Below are 18,537 nucleotides of genomic sequence, written 5' to 3' on the forward strand. Positions count from 1 at the left end.
CTTTTATGTTGCCTTTCTATTTTGTAGGTTGACCCATTGTTTACCGTACTATTAATGAATATTGTACTGTAAGTTGACATTGTATGTTCTTTCATTTTGGTAACATGCTTACTGGTTATGCACTTTATCATCTTATTCATTCAGTGTTTATTTATATTTGTGCTTTTCTTTGTAGTTAAGTTTTCCTTATTAGCTACATTTCTTCTCTTTTATCATAATTTATCATTTAACTTTCATTTTAAGATTTATTATATTCAGGATAAGTTTATATATAGTTTTGACCATGTTTATGTTGTTTTGAATTTCAAAACTTCATGTGTTCATTGTAATCTTTGATTTTCCTTATTTTATGTTGAATTTATTTTCTTTGTAGCATGTAATTTTTGAATACCACTTAAAAAATCTATATGTGGCAACTTTATTAGCTACAACTGTTCAACTGCTTGTTAATGCGAATATCTAATCAACCAATCACATTGCGGCAAATCAATTCATTTAGGCATGTAGACATTGTCAAGATGACCTGGTGAAGTTCAAACCGAGCAACAGAATGGGAAAGAAAGGTGATTTAAGTGACTTTGAATATGGCATGGCTGTTGGTGCCACATGGGCTGCTCTGAGTATTTCAGAATATGCTGAACCATTTCTTTGCAATTTATATTTGCAGCGACATAGCCAAAGTGTCAATATACAGTGCATCCGGAAAGTATTCACAGCTCATCACTTTTTCCACATTTTGTTATGTTACAGCCTTATTCTAAAATGGATTAAATTCATTTTTTCCTCAGAATTCTACACACAACAACCCATAATGACATGAAAAAAGTTTACTTGAGATTTTTGCAACTTTATTAAAAATAAAAAAACTGAGAAATCACATGTACATAAGTATTCACAGCCTTTGCCATGAAGCTCAAAAGTGAGCTCAGGTGCATCCTGTTTCCCCTGATCATCCTTGAGATGTTTAATTGGAGTCAACCTGTGGTAAATTCAGTTGATTGGACATAATTTGGAAAGGCACACACCTGTCTATATAAGGTCCCACAGTTGACAGTTCATGGGAGAGCACAAACCAAGCATGAAGTCAAAGGAATTGTCCGTAGCCCTCCGAGACAGGATTGTCTCGAGGCACAAATCTGGGGAAGGTTACAGAAAAATTTCTGCTGCTTTGAAGGTCCCGATGAGCACAGTGGCCTCCATCATCTGTAAATGGAAGAAGTTCAAAACCACCAGGACTCTTCCTAGAGCTGGCCGGCCATCAAAACTGAGCAATCAAGGGAGAAGGGCCTTAGTCAGGGAGGTGACCAAGATGGTCACTCTGTCAGAGCTCCAGAGGTCCTCTGTGGAGAGAGGAGAACCTTCCAGAAGGACAACCATCTCTGCAGCAATCCATCAATTAGGCTTGTATGGTAGAGTGGCCAGACGGAAGCCACTCCTTAGTAAAAGGCACATGGCAGCCCGCCTGGAGTTTGCCAAAAGGCACCTGAAGGACTCTTAGATCATGAGAAACAAAATTCTCTGGTCTGATGAGACAAAGATTGAACTCTTTGGTGTGAATGGCTAGCGTCACGTTTGGAGGAAACCAGGCACCGCTCATCACAAGGCCAATACCATCCCTACAGTGAAGCATGGTGGTGGTAGCATCATGCTGTGGGGATGTTATTCAGCGGCAGGAACTGGGAGACTAGTCAGGATAAAGGGAAAGATGACTGCAGCAATGTACAGAGACATCCTGGATGAAAACCTGCTCCAGAGAACTCTTTATCTCAGACTGCGGCGACGGTTCATCTTTCAGCAGGACAACGACCCTACGCATACAGCCACGATATCAAAGTAGTGGCTTCAGGACAACTCTGTGAATGTCCTTGAGTGGCCCAGCCAGAGCCCAGACTTGAATCCGATTGAACATCTCTGGAGAGATCTTAAAATGGCTGTGCACCGACGCTTCCCATCCAACCTGATGGGGCTTGAGAGGTGCTGCAAAGAGGAATGGGCGAAACTGGCCAAGGGTAGGTGTGCCAAGCTTGTGGCATCATATTCAAAAAGACTTGAGGCTGTAATTGCTGCCAAAGGTGCATCGACAAAGTATTGAGCAAAGGCTGTGAATACTTATGTACATGTGATTTCTCAGTTTTTTTATTTTTAATAAATTAGCAAAAAACTCAAGTAAACTTTTTTTCACGTTGTCATTATGCAGTGATGTGTGTAGAATTCTGAGGAAAAAGATGAATTTAATCCATTTTGGAATAAGGCTGTAACATAACAAAATGTGGAAAAAGTGATGCGCTGTGAATACGTTCCGAATGCACTGTATATACACACACAGTGCTGTTTAACAGTTAGTGAACCCTTCAGAATTTTTCATATGCTCCCAACTGCTCCCTCTCTCTCTGCATAAATATGACTTAAAACATCTTCAAATTTTCTAAAAATAGATACTGTATGGAATACCCAGCTAAGCACACCAGACAAATATATTGTACTTGGTCATTTATTTATTGAGGGAAGTCACTCAATGTTGCATATCTGAGTGGCAAAAGTATGTGAACCCAGAAGGTAATTTGAAGGTGAAATTAGACTCAATGTGATGGCAATCAATCAGGTGTGAATGGGCACTCTGTTTATATTAAAAGAAGAGGGTTCTATCAAAGGCTTCAACTTTAAACACGTGCATGCAGTATCAATGTATCATGCCATGGCCAAAGGACATTTCAGAGGACCTCAGAAAAAGAACTGTTGATGCTCGTTGTGCTATGAAAAGCTACAAAACCATCTCTAAAGATTTTTAACTGCACCAAAATACAGTCAGATAGATTTTGTACAAATGGAAACTTAAGACTAATGGTACTCTCCTCAGGAATAGTTAGCCAACAAAGATCACTTCTAGGGAATGGCATGCGATTGCGATTGTCTGTGAGGTCACAAAAGAAACAAGGGTAACTTCTAAGCAACTAAAAGGCCTTTCTTACACTGCTTAATGTCCATGAGTCTGCCATCAGCAGAACACTGAACAACAGTGGTGTACATGGCAGGATTGCAAGGAGAAAGCCACTGCACACTGTTTCTACAAATAAAATATTGCTTCCCGTCTACAGTTTGCTAAAGAGCATGTGGACAAGCCTACTGATGTAATGTTTTATGGACAGAAGAGACCAAAATAGAAATTTTTAGTTCAAATGAAAAGCGTTATGTTTGGAGGAACAAAAACACTGCAATCCAGCATAAAAACCTCACCCCATCTGTGAAACACAGTGGCGGTAGGATCATGCTTTGGGCCTATCATGCGTCTGGGCCAGGACAGCTTGCCACTGTGGACAGGAAAAATGAATTCTGCATTTTACCAGCAAATTTCTAACAAAAAATGTCAGGAGATCTGTCCGTGGACTACTGTACATCTCAAGAGAAATTGGGTCACGTAGCAAGACAACAACCCCAAACACAAGTTGTTATACCAAAGAGTGGTTGAAAAAGAATAAAGGTTTTAGGATCTCCAAGTCAAAAGTACTGACTTTAACCCAATAGAAATGTTATGGAAAGACCTGAGGCATGCAGTTCATTTGAGAAGACCCAGCAACATCCCTGAGTTGAGGCAATTCTGTATGGAGAAATAGGCTAAAATAGGCTAAAATAACTCTAACCTGATGTGCAGGACTGATTAAGAATTCAAATGTCTCAAAAATGGATAGTAAAGATCGCATTAGCACAAGGCAAATGGAAATTATTACTTGGTGAAATAACAGAACAGCAAAAAGAGACTGAATATATTGTTTGGATTTAAACTTTAAGTCGGAGACTTGTAGATCATCAAATTTGTGTTGCCATCAGGGAAAAGTAATGTTTCTTCCCAATAAAGAGGCCTATCCGCGAGAATTAAAAGTTTTGTTGTTTGGTGAAAGTGAAATTCACAAACGCGAGTGACAGAGACGCGAATTTGCTGCCGCGAAGCGAAGGTGGTGGTTGCAGGAGGCAGGGCTGGGGTATTTGGAGTCAGTGGTTTGGCGAGTGAAGCCCCCTAGTCTATTATAAAAGAAAATCTTGACACAAGACTATTGCCAAGAGATATTTTTCAAATCCTGCCCTCTCAACCGTTTTCAACCACGCCCATGGGCCTCTCATCTCTCATTTTTGTAAATGCTTTTGTAAGACACAGTTCATGAGCTCTCAGCTTTTACAAATTTTTACGTTTTCCTAAGTTTAAGTTCCCAATGAAATCAGACTTATTATGTCCAAATCTTATTGAATTTCATCCTGATGGGTTATCAACATATATGAAGAATATACATATATAAGAATATATATGAAGAAATGAGTACACAGGCAATCCTAGCAGCAAGAAACGAAGTCAAACAAATTAATGCAAAAATTGTGGATTGGTTACACAGCAAATTGGTTAAATGTGTATCAATAGATTATGCTGTCGAACAATTCGGACATGTTAAATTTTAACTGGCGACAAGAAAGGTAATGTAGTACATCTTCCGCGGATAATATTAGATACCAAAGGAGATCTTGATATACCATTCATATTAAAACGTTTACATGTTTCCTTTTAGAATAGCTTTTGCTATGACAATTAACAAATCACAGGGACAAACATTCGAAAAAGTCTGATTATTTATACGTTGCATTGTCATTGTCCAAACACAGAAACAAAATTCAGTGTGATATTGACGAAAACCTAATTCAAAAAATTGTTTTTACTCAAGTTTTACAGCAAAAGTGCAAGTTTAAAAAGTGTTTGTGCGTTAATTTGAAAGCCAAACAAAACAAAAACGTATAAAGCAATGAATACCTCTAACACAACATGAAACAATTTTCTCTCAATTTATTATGTTTTATTAATTTTTACAGAGCAGCACGGTGGTAATGTAGGTGCTGCTGCCTTGCAGTAAGGAGACCTGGGTTCGCTTCTCGGGTCCTCCTGCGTGGAGTTTGCATTGGTGATCCTAAATTGTTCCTAGTGTGTGCTCAGTGTGTGTGCCCCAGTGCCCTGCCCGGGGTTTGTTCCTGCCTTGTGCTGGCTGGGATTGGCTCCAGTAGACCCCCATGACCCTGTGTTAGGATATAGCGGGTTGGAAAATGAGTGGGTTAATTACTCGCTATAATGTAAAAGTTAGTTCTATTATGCCTATGTAACAATTCCCATGAAAATAATCTGTTTAAATTGAACACACAGGTGGAATCCTTTTACTGTATAACGAAACTCATGGGACCATAAAAATATTTCATTTTAATGAATATGGGGAAAATACATGCACTATTGTGCCCGGGGTCGCCAGCAATTCAACAACTCTGTACTTTCTCTGCTGCGTCTGGTAAACAGTAAACCTAGGGCAAAGTAATAGTTTGTCTTCTGCAGGATAAAGACTATTGTGTAACATGTTTGTGGCACAATGTTTAGAAAATTTAACAATGGGCTTTGATCAGCTCTTCCTTGCACTATTCTAGTCTGCCACAGCAGTGATTCTGAGTCACTGGTGTTCTTCTAATTTGAAGATGGGAGCTAAAAGAGCACGATTGCCCGTGTTGTCGCTGCTATCTCATATGTGTGAGTAAAGATGTAACAGCTCTTGTTTAGAATGTACCTTCCTTCTCTACACAGTAATAAAGTACCTGAATTTTCCTTAAAAACCTGGACTCGCCTTCCTGTCTCCTGTGCAAGTCTGTGACCCAAGCTTGACAAAAAAAAAAAAATAGCACTTCTTAAACTGCAAAAAGTATATTTGAAAATGAGATGGTAGATGTAACTTTTTTCGAGAAATACAAGTACAAACATAAAATAAAAATGAAATGTTATGTAAATTGTTTATCTAGAAATATAGGTATGAAAAAAGGCATTATATAACTTTTTTTTAATAGAAATACAGGTATGAACATAGAATAAAAATGTAACCTTTTTTTAAAAAATAGAAATACAGGTATGAAAATACAGAATGAAAAACAAAGATGAAGATTCAATTCCATTTGCTCCGTCATTTTTTTTCATTAAGGAATCAACTTTTTCTAGGATTGTTAATTTGTCTTTCATAGTAAACAGAGTTCTTGCCTCACTTTTTTGTTCATCTCAAACAGTACAGTATCTGCACACAACACAATTAACCACACAGACACTAACTGGAGTACTGACTGGCTATGTGTACGATGGCGTGCATGTATTCTTGCCAAGCCTCACTGAGACTGCCCAAGACTGGAAATTTTGCAAAAACTCTTTCTTTGAGCCTGTTTCAGGGCCCAGAGACTTGGCATGGAAAGTGTAGGTGCGGCATTAATTATTTTTGCATTGCATTATTATCTTTGATGGCCATTTCTGGTCAAAAAAACGTTCATTACACTGAAGTTAACATTTTGTTAAAATTAGCTTCATTTAACATGATGTTGTATGAATGTTTGTTCAAGCCCACAAAAAGTAATCATTATTCTGAAAATTTTGGTACTTCAGCATTCTCTGTAACGGGATTTATTCTACAACACATACTGCTGCTTGAACTTATTCATATTACACTTATCAGCACTGCATTTTTTTTAAAACAACAAGAAATAAACAGGTATGCTTGTTTTTGAATAAGTGATTTTTTTTTTGCTTTTGAACATATAACTGCATATGGACTCTTGGCTTATAAATGAGTTTTGTTGGAAAATCATTAGGAATAGTAATCATTTTGTTATTTTTTTTACCAACTTAGCATTTATGCCCAACAACAGAAAGATACAAGACCAAAATCTTCATAAAAGGCTTTGCAAATTTTCCTGGCTTTCAAAGCATAAGCCATCACTTTTCTACAACCAATCATTTAATTCAACCAAAATGTGCCATGAATACTAAGCACTACTACCAAGAGAGAAGGTTCTTTCAAACTCAGCTGTCATGTCGTTGATTATTAGATCTATATCAAATTACCCCATTACTGACTTTAATGTTGACAGTGATTCACAACAATCCCAACAAAAATATAAAAAGTACACCTACAATTTATTTATGATTGTTTAGTTAGCAAATAACAGTAACAGTGAAATTAAAACTGTACACAACTGCATGTCCAAAATATTCAACGTACAGTCATAAACTTGATTAGAATAAGATTATATTTTATTGCAGGGAGATTAATTTGTTTCTAACATGTACATGGTAACACACACCGTTGAAATTAAAAAGCAATTACTGTATTTACTATAATATTCTACCTCAATTACTAAATATGACTTACTATGCAAATGAAATACAAACAATATCTTGAGTAAATGAACTGTATAACCTTATTTGACAAACTGATTGGAAACTGCAGGGTGAGCACTAATAGCTAAAATTTAGTATGCAATACATTAATATTTTTTATAAAAACCAAATGTATTTCTGACAGAAATATAACATAAAAAAAATGTTGCAGTGCATCTTTCAATCTAGATTTATTTTTTTGTTTGGTTGTTTTCGTACTGGATATTTGATTCAAATAAAGTTTGTTCACACCAATAGATAACAGTCAAACTTAAACTGTGAGACAGTATACAGAAAGCCACTTACCTGCAAGAAATGATCAAGATCCATCCATCTATTAAGCATTATGTTAAATAATAAAAAAAAACATTTCTGTAATGGCATTAAGCCAAGACACGCTGGCCAAAAGTATTAAATTATTTTGTAGACATTCAGTGCCAATTAAAAACTTGGGCAACAAACACTTTATAAGAAAATGGAAGCAAAAATAAAAGCTGCCCATCGCATTGTCACACCTAAAGCAAGAATATTCAGTAACAGAGCAGCTTCTTCTGTAAAATACTGAAATAGTACTATTCCCAGCCCAAATATGTAGTCATTTGAATACCATGTCAACAATGATAGATCTTAACTGGGCTAGACATTATGTGGTATATTTTTCAAGTATTTAAACTTCTAAGGCACTGAAATAAACAACAGTTATGGGGCCTTACCAACATAAAAGTATGTAGAAAATATGGTGCAATTAGTCATTGGTCAATAGTCATTTTTAAAATAAAAGTACTTCTGTAGTAATTACGAACTGGAGAAAAAGAGTGTTTTACCCTTCTTTAATTTTCCTATTTGTTTATACATTTTTCTTTTTAACCTGTAACAGTTAATAATTCCTTACATTACTACAGTCAACTCAATGTCAGAAAACTTGTTACAGAATAGGCAGATATGTGAAAAAATGCAGTGGAAAAACAACTTCTGCAGTAAGCAAAATTATTTATTTCAAATGTACATTGACATTAGAACAAATCCGTTACACACTGCCAGTTACAGTAAGTGATCATACAGCAGCAACCTGGCATGCATCTGACACCTTATCAAACCAGGAAGTGTATAAGCCAAATTTAATATTCTGTCACTTTATTTACATAACTCTTGCTTGGCTATTATGTCTGCATTTCACTTAATGTAAAAAGGGTTATTAGAAATAGGAAAATAAAAAAGAATATTTGGAATTAATTTAAATAAGTATGGGTCCATTTAATTCCAACCAAATGTAAGGAACTATGTCCGTTTCAACACATTCAACTAGTTAAATAACAAAAAGTTTTAATAAATGATGGTATAGCAAGCCAACTAAAATACAGTGAAGCAATTTTACATCTTGCATGTTTTTGATGAAAGCAATTTATTTCTTAATCATGTGCTTGTACAACTGAGTAAGTAAACAAATCTGAGACAACCTATTTATGCTGATAAAACTGCAGATGGCATACAGCAATCAACAAAAAATCAACTGCAGCAAATACTCAGTTGTGCCCCCCTACAAGCATAAATGTTGTTTCCAAAGAAAACTTAAAACTTGAGGCAGTAATTTTCTAACCACTCAGTCACACCAGATTGAATGCATAAACTGTAAACTTAATAAATATTAAAAAAAGGTAAATGACTCAAAAGTAAAAGAATAAAAATATGAAACAGTGGAATTTTAGGTTTACCATTCCTTTAATGTTTCTACTTGGATAATGTCTCCATTCTTACCTTTTCAGTTCAGACACAATTTCCAATACCTGTTTAACAGCTGACTTCCTCCGTGATGAACATCAGAATATATTTCAAGTCAATTGCATTAGAATGTGAAAAATGAAAATAAAAAATGCTTATGTTTTTTATTTACAATATGTGATAAAGCACCCTCATCCTTCATTTTGGACTCTAACCAAATTAATAAACTTGCATTCAAATATAAAGATAAATAATTTTACACAATATTTCCTAGAGATACAAATGGTTAAAGGCTAAAGTATTAATATAAAATAATCCTTATAGTCGTCACCAAACCAAACCACCATCTGAATCAATTTATTTAAGAAAATTGGTTATTTTTGCACTTCACTAGGAATTAAGAAGCACCAAAATAACAAAATAATTAGCTTTTTTTTTCCAGATTTCATGCATACATTCCATATGAAGAAATACTACCATCTCTAGCTCTTTAATGAATAAAAAATCTGAACTGTATGTTAAAATTAGAAAAATAAAAAGGTGAGCTATACCACATACGAATGAATGTGTAACTTGTGTGGAAGTGGAACTGAAAATGACCAAATGTCTTTTTTTCCGTGTAATAATAGTTTCAAGAACTCTGACAAAGAAGCCAAGAGTATACAGGTATATTTCTGCAAGATTTAAATTTTTTATGTAAAAACGAGCAACAAATGTAGAACAATTAAACTGCTCTCATAAAATTGTTTTTCTGTTTACAAAATTAAAGCATTTCAGTGCAACTTGAGAATAACAAGGAGACAGACTATTCTAATATGATTCCTGCTATTCTCTATGTGCCCCACTAACAAACACAAGATTCAAGTTTGAGAAAATCAAAAATTGTGAAATACAAAAATTTGCTTCACTGTTGAAGGATAGGAGATATACATACAGGCTGTATTATGTATGAAATCATATTTTAAGTGCAGTAATACTTGAACATGGACTTACTTTTATACATCTATTCAAATTGACTATGCTTTAACCAGAACCGCCAAAGAAAGCAAGATGACCAGTTTCAGTTTGAAAATGTAACTTGTTACAAATGAGACACAGCATTTGTATGAGTTTTTTACTGAAGAGTGGCCAACATGCCCATTCATATTAATTTACATACACAATAAGTACTGCTGCTGTCCATATACATTCCTGGAAGCCTACCCTTTTTCAAATGGATAATTCAAAAAAGGTAATGGTCCAAATCACTAAGCAATCACCTCAGACTTGTTTTACGTAATTGACAGCAGAGTCAGTTATGTCTAATGTTCTGCACAGTTTCCAGATCTCAATCCAGTAGATCAGCTTTGGGATGAACTGGAAAGAGAGGTTCATACCATAACTGTACAGCTGAAAAATTATTTGAAGAACTGTGACAGACTGCTGACTAATCATGGACCAAAATTAATTGTAAACGGTCACGAAAAAATTTATGTTCAGTTTGCCACACAGAGTCATGCCCAGCCCTAGACAAGCATTTTCTGAATTTACATATTTTATTAGAGTTATCATTGCCTACATCTATAACATAAGGCAGGAAGCAAACAAAAACAGGATGCCAACCCAATCATTATCAGATTAATGGTTATTGCTGGCTAATTTTGTCTCAAACCAGTACAAGGGCATATTTGAGATATGAAAAGAATTCATATTATCCTTGGAAATTACATGCATTCATGGGGAGAATGTAATTAAAATAGTGCAATTAAAATAGTGACAATATTCAAATCCAGGTTCTCAGGGCAGTGAACCAACTGCACTGGACACAGTGTCCCCATGCAAAATACAAATTTATTAAAAATATTAAAATACATGCTCCATTTTTTTCTTAGCTTTATTCACACAAGCCTTTTGACTAAAACCAGTGCAACACTTGCATTTCCAAGAGTGCATTTTCAAGTACTGATGCTGGAGCAATTAAAATATACATACGAGTTAACTTTAGACAAATATTTTCCTAAACCAAAAATATAAAATCTTCACATCTTTATATTTCTATTTTAATTGGCTATAACTGTAACATAACTGACTCATTTTGCCTACTGTAATCCTTACTCCATCACCAATGCAGTACATATTTATCTAAACTATTAATTCATATTTATTAATGATTACTTCTTGTAGTGAGAAGTTAAGCAAAATTACACCTTTTATTGGCCAACTAGAAAGATTACAATATGCAAGCTTTCGAGGCAAATCAGTCCAATCTTGCCTCTCAGACTGTATGCTAAGTGAAACCAATTTAAAAATTAGTTGACCACATTAAAGAAAAAAGTTATACATTAACAATAAAAACTTCAGAAATTCACATAAGAACACACATGTATGTGAAATTCTCATCAGATGTGATTAAAAAAGCAATTACTCTTGGTTAAATACATCACTACAAAAGGCATTTCTAATACATTTAAAATGGCTCAGATTTTAAATTGATACAGAAAAAAATAGGGAAAAATATCACTTGGACAGACATAAAAAAAACTCTAAAACTAAAAGTACTCTGATTTAACAAAAAAGTGTGATTACAAAGATTTTCAATTTTCATGTAAACACTGCAGCAATGATTCTTTCACCATAACCCTATGTTCATCAGCCAAACAAGGAGTGTACATTTCTGTTAGAGGCAATTGTACTATATCTGTATAAAAATAATACTTTCAAATGCAAAATCTTTTACTCTATAAATAGCAGAATGGGATAAGTAAACCTACTCCTAGAAAGATTGGTGGTATCTATACGTGCTTTTGCATGACACTTTTTAGAGTATTGTAATTTGATACCTAATCCCTTTCCCCACTTTAAAAATACATGTATACAGCTCAGTGATGCATTGTTCACACTTGATTTCTGCATTGCACAAAATCCCTTTCTGGCCCCAAGTGATCCTGAACTGGATTAACTAGGTTTCGAAATAGATGGAATGATATAAACCAGGAATTAACGATGTATGACACTCTAGTTCATCAGAGTACATTCACAGTCTTTCATCAAGTGCCAGTTGAGAGTCACCTTGAAAAGCATCTAAATCTTTGGATTATGGAACCTAGATTAAAAGTATGAATGCTATCAAAACCAATTTCCCTTATTGCTCAGACTAAAAGCCCTAACTACTGCACCTCTACCCTCTCTAGTTCCACATTGCTACATTCCTATGGTTAATCTTCTTTTACTAAATTTGCTGAATTTTGCAATCACTACTTATTCTTATCCTTTCAAAACCTCTTATTTTAATTTCTAATTAAGTAAATATCAACCCCCTTTAGTAAGTGCAATTGGTTTTGATCACATTTTGTAACAAAGACCATTAACCTAAACTGGTATATCCAAGCCATTCCACATGCATTTGGTAGCATTCCTACAGAATGCTTTTAGAGTTAAAACAATGAATGACACAAATATTGTTACCCTCTTTTTAACTTATGCTTAACTCTGTGTTTTAACTCAGATGTTACAACTTAGCCAGTTCAACAACTCATACTGTTACAATTAAAACACTTATCCACTTCCTTTCCCTTTCCTTTAAGAGGTTAGCAATCTACTAAAAGTTGGACAAGGATTAAGGATAACGAAACACCACAAGTGAGTCTGTGTGGAACAAGGAAAACTCAAAATAATTCAGTTAAGAAGCACAAGAGTGAGAAAACACCACCAATCCTAATGGGAATAGTCTTCAAAGTGCCAAGATAATAAACTGATGAGTACAAAAGTAAACGGCACCTTCGACAATGCAAAAATAAACGTATTTTCTGAATAGAAAGAGACAAGAAAATGCTAATTGCATCTGAGCAACAGCTTACCAGAAGGCATATAGGAAAGTAAAATCTAAAAGATAAAAAAAGTCAATAGGTTGAATAGTACAAGACTGACATACTGGACTAAGTAAAATATTTTGCAAAAGCTTCTCATCTTTCCTTTCTTTAAATATCAAGAAGTTGGGCGCATCAGGCTACCAAATACTTGGGTCTGGGTCTTCAATAAATATGATGACAGAAAGCAAATTTAATGCAACAAGAAAGAGGTACAATACTGTAGGAAAATATGAAGCAACTCTGCTGGCACAACACTAACGCAAACCCACAATAAAGTGGCTTAAAAATATAAAGCCCAGTATTCTGGACTAGTACACTATATGAAGTCGAAACTTACAATTCACAAACAGTTATCATTAAGTGAGGAAGTTAAAGCAATTTGAATAAGATTGCATTGCAATTCTAAGTAATGTTTTCTCAACCAAATACTATCATTGAGTGGTGCAATACAGTATATATATTTTTTTTAATTTGGGAATTTGTAAATTCTTTTTATTTGAAAAAAACCTATTTTAATAGTTTATTGCTGCTCTGGAAAGATTCTAATAAAAAAAAAATATATATGTGGATTACATACAGTTACCAAAATTTGAATATGTGCCAGTACTTTGTAGACACAAAATTTCTGTTTTGTTTTAACCTTTAATTAATGATATAATGTTTAACATACAATAGTCACTGACTGGCTATGGCGGTTCTAGTTAAAAGCACAACAATTACAATTTTATCAATATCAATGGAAACAGTGTAGGAGATTTTAAAAAAAAATAAGCACTACATTAATACCTTGGAAAATTATACCAAAATATTATTTGCCCTTCAAAGTCAGGAACTACACACCATTAATGATGCAATGATAAATTTTATTCATTATATAAGAATATCAACTCAGTTCCGCCAATTACAGCATGCATACATTTCTATCATTAAAATATATTACGATTACAGTCATTAGGGTAAAACAAAAAGGGTCCATTTATTCAGAGTATGTCATGTAAATTTAGGATGAAAAATTTATACACAGTCAACATATATACACACAAATTGAACATGGTAAAAAAAAAAAAAAAACTGAAAAATGCTATTAAAATTAGAGAACTTCACAATAAAATGAAAATACTCAAAATACGGAACTCTTAGTAAAAGTCATAGGAATAAAAAATTGTGGGTTTAAAGTACATAATGTTATTCCTATTTTCAGATATTAGCAATTAACATTTTTAAATATATGTAATTCTTGGCACACCATCAAAAACACTGAAAAGTTTTTCGGCGGTAAGATCATAAGATCTTCCAAAACCATTTAAAACACAGAATGTTGAACTTTTGAGGTGCAAAACTAGCCAACTTTGGATTTTAACCAATTTTTCAGATTCTGATAAAGAGGTTAGTCTACGCTTCTATGGAAACTGAAATATGGTGCTTAAAGGCAAGATTTCAGCTTGTCACAAAATTACGCTTTATTGCCAAGCAGAGTTAAAATAAAAATTAAGTGCCGTGAGAAACAGAATAGTGAGAGTAGTATGTGATGTCTTAGAAGCTGGAAATGACTAAATATTGACAGCAGTGCAAACTGTACCATGGTGGCTTGGTAGAACAATTTTCAACATGGGCATTTCACAGTAATATGCACACAAAATTCTACCACAGTTAAAAAAGCTGCAAATTTATATCAGCATGTGAAAGTACACATTTTTATTTATTTATCTATTTATTTATTTTTACAATTTTTGCCAATGAATAAAGACAAATGAGAATTGTTATCATACTAAGGAGAAAGAAGTCAGAAAAAAAGCAAACAGAACATTAAGTAATAACTTAATTGTGGATTTAAAGTTCTGGCTATAGATGCCTAAAGACATGTTTAACCCATCAGCCCTGATCTGAAATAATAGATGTGTCTAGAGTAGCAACAGAGTACAAAGGCAACATTGAACCTTGAGTAGCAAGAGCAACATAATACTCATTTATGTAAAAATAACTAGTTTCAAAATAAAGAGGTTTAAATTGTGCATTCAAACTAACCCAGCTCTTTTACATGCAGGGTTGTGAGCACAAAGTTATCAATTCTCTCAAGAACTGAAAAGTATGCAATGCTATATGAGGGAATGTTTGATTACAAAAAAAGACAATACATCATAAGTTGTTGAAACTATTTCTACTGCGCTACTTCTCATTTAGCATTAGCCTCATGAAAAAATAGCACACTATGTGGGAGGTTTGAAAATGGCAAAAGGTTATTTTTGTATGTAAAGTGGAGTATTGCAGGTAAAAAATAATTTGGAAACACGTTAGTACTGCTAATTTATCTTGCATAATTAACTCCAATAAATTGATTCATAGATAACATGTGTATATGTAATGAACATTACCTTTAATGAACTGGCACTTAATACCCTTCAGTGATTTTATATTGTGCATCTGAAGTATTAATGAATTAGCCAAAAGTGGTGAAATGAAGCTTGTTTAACACTGTGAAATTGAAAAATGCCAATAAAAGGAGTATAATCAAGTTAAAAGAAAAAATATCCCACTTTTAATATTTTTTAGATAATCTGCAAAGTAAGTTTCACAGTAGATAAATTTCACACAGTGTTAGAGAGGTAGGGGGCGGGCACGTGCATTAGAGACGCATGTTATGATACGTGTTTGCACATGCACAGCCCAAGAAATTAGCAGAATTAAACCCACCTTCAAAGCAGTACAATAATGGAGAAACAACTACTAACTTACAGAAACATGCATTTGTTTAAGGTTAATCTCTGCAATCACAAAATACTATTTTAAATACTTTATCTAAATAAATGACAAAAAATATACTTCATCAATCCCCTTATAAAGATAATGAACTTTTCTAATTTAATTCTACCAACTACTGGGTATAGTAAATACATTTAATACTTGACTTAAAGAGAAACTGAAAAATGAATGTACAGTGAATTATACTTTCATATTAGACAACAGAATGGTATGTTAAATAAAAGAACTTAATTGTCAACACTAATTTTCCTAAGATGTTTTATCTTGGTTCAGGAACATGTAACAGGAAATGCTACAAGTTTTTTGTAAATTAAGAAATGACTGTAGAGGCAATTTCTAATCTTTAATTTTACTTAATAAAAGACTTCAGATTATAGCATATTCATACTTTGAGTAGTGACGACTTATAAAAAAAAAAAAAAAATCCCTCCTACTCAAAGCCTCATATACTTTCACAAGGTTACAAAAAAAAAACAAACAAAAAAAAAACAAAAACATGACTATAACAATAAGTAAAAACTTCATACATATTTTGGATTATGTCTACATTAATCTAAAAAGGAATGGTCAAAAGACAGATCAAGATCTAATATCTACGCCGTTTGTTGGGTCCATCAAAGTTTCCTCCTTGGCTTCCTCTACCAAAGCCAGTGGATCCACCTCCCACAGACCCAGCAGCCACCATAGCTGCCTGTGGAGCTTCAGCTCCAGACCTGCCAACCAATGGGGAGCCCATTTGTGGTGGGGCAGGAGGCTGGAATCGGTCATTGCGCTACAGAATATTTATTGAAATGAAGTCCATTCATTGCGTTTGCCAAATTTGAAATTATTACATTGAATACATCCAGCAGGGTCATGAAGATCAGGAGACAGTCCAGGAGTACCAGGAACAACCATAGAGGAGGAAGAAAGGAGTGATTTTATTAGTTATTTCTAAAAACGGAGTGAATGAAGGAATACTTTATTCTGAAAACTAATTCATGCTATACCAACATTACGTTGAGATATGTTACAAGAAATGCTTTAGTATTGCCTGTCTGATAAACTAAGAGATTCCAAGTACAATCAAACAGAGAGTGAATGTACTAACAGTAACATATTCACTCAGTAAATAATGAGTTAATAGGTAAACTATACTTAAATAAATAAAAAACTAATAATAACATTGTCCTTTGCAACTATACTTCTTTATAAGGAAAGAAAAAACAAACTTAGTATATGTAAGGGACTTCTGAAAAGGACTGCTAGTGAAATGCTTTACAGTAATTTAATGATGTAAACTAATAATAAGTTAACAACTAATATACTTTAGTGGCCATACAATCTAATCACATTACATTTTTACTTCTTAGGTACCATAAGGTTATACTAATATGTAAAATATGTTACATGAAAATGGAGTACCATTTTCCAAAAAAAAGCCCCAAATAAAAATACAATTAACATTGATTGTTATAAATCACTGCAAGGAAAGCTACACATAGAGGATTCATTTCAAATTATACAGTACTGGATATTAATTACAGTGGGCTGGTCTGCACCAAAATCCTCTTGTGTGAGGAAAAAAAAACACTTTATAGATTTAGGTGTGCTGAATCCATTTCTAAAAGAATTTCTTCATCCAATCAAACTTGTGTGGTGCTGAGGATCCTAATTTGGGATCCTGAGGTGGTTCATTGTGTGGTGGGTGTAGCAATATGCTGTTATCATTGCATGATCTCAACCTATTACAAACCATCAATAAATAAGTTACATTTGTTTTACGGCATAAGTATTTTTCATGTTCAGAAGTATACTTTGAGCTGAAATCTGTCAGTCTTCCTTGATCTTAATGTTGATCTAGGATTATTTATGCCTTAACTGAGTATTTGCTAAACATTTTTTGCCTTCAATCTGTATTTTTTTGTTCTCTTCTTATTCCTTCAAAATAGCCAATTTCGAATTTAGAAATAAGCCATTTTATTGTCCAAAAGAGAGAAAGGTGTTGTTTAAATGGCGTGAACACAAATATGCAAAGTCAGGTTGATCCATCCATTGTCTTGACCAGATAACATGTTAAAAACAAAAACCTTCATTTATTGGGGGTTGTGGGCTGGAGGATGCACGTGTGCCACAATTTTCTTAGGAATACCAAGGTGGAAATCCACAAGGAACAAATTGATGAGCTTCTCTCTTCCTTCCAAGCACTTGGCTGCAACATGTCTTTAAAAAAACTCACTGCATTCTTATTTGCATCCCCCGTCACCAAACATGGAAGCAGTCGATAATGAACATGGGGAGAGGTTATTCTGGGACATCACATAAATAAATGTCATAAAAAGATGCTATAGTGAAAAGTGAACTGTCTGTATGTTAGAAGTCATCCGTTGGCCACTTCAGCATGAAACATCTTCAGTGGATTATAAGAGGAGAATAAAACTAGAAAGGGACTACTTCTTGTAATCAATGTTATTAAACAATTACTTATAATTTATAATTTTTTCAAGTTTAAATACCTAATTTTAAAAATGTTACACTTTTTCTATAAAAAGTGTTTTTTTCATTTTAAACTATTAGCTCGCAGGAACTGGACATCATTAAGCAGTTATGTAGCCAGATTTGGATTCAGCATCTTCAAATCTATAAAGAACAACTAAAAATTTTACAGGGAGCAGGAAAAAAGAAATTTTGTAGACCACGGTCGTTCCTTACATCTCAGGTAATTTAAATAATCAGAAGTCCACAGCACTTCGGAAATTAACTATGATCTAAAAATGCCCTATGTGGAACTAATGCTTAATAAAAATGATTCTAAAAAAGATATAGGAACCATTAAACTGAAATATACTACTAATAAACCTCAATCAAATGAATAGGTCCATAGCTTTAAAACTAAAAATTGGCAGGCAATATTACAAATTGGCCATCCCCATTTAAAGAAATCAAATTAAATTACAATGCCAATTTTAATCAAGGGAACATAATTCACAACATACAGCTAAAACTGCCATTTTCAGT

The 18,537-nt window shown here is 33.9% G+C and overlaps 1 protein-coding gene across 4 annotated transcripts in view; it reads right to left on the minus strand.

Moving 5' to 3' along the window:
• Positions 1-18,537, minus strand: part of pspc1 (paraspeckle component 1) — a 139,098-nt gene that overhangs the window by 18,220 nt on the left and 102,341 nt on the right. The window contains exon 9 of one of the 4 annotated variants that reach the window (XM_039743993.1): positions 13,623-16,312. The exons of the other annotated variants lie outside the window; for them this stretch is intronic. Within the exon in view, the coding sequence (XP_039599927.1) occupies positions 16,127-16,312 (186 nt within the window). The 3' untranslated portion in view covers positions 13,623-16,126. Of the gene's footprint in view, positions 1-13,622; positions 16,313-18,537 lie in introns of those variants that run through there. 4 annotated transcript variants of the gene reach the window in all.

Source organism: Polypterus senegalus, chromosome 2 (genome assembly GCF_016835505.1).
Source record: "Polypterus senegalus isolate Bchr_013 chromosome 2, ASM1683550v1, whole genome shotgun sequence".
NCBI classification, from domain to species: Eukaryota; Metazoa; Chordata; class Cladistia; order Polypteriformes; family Polypteridae; genus Polypterus; species Polypterus senegalus.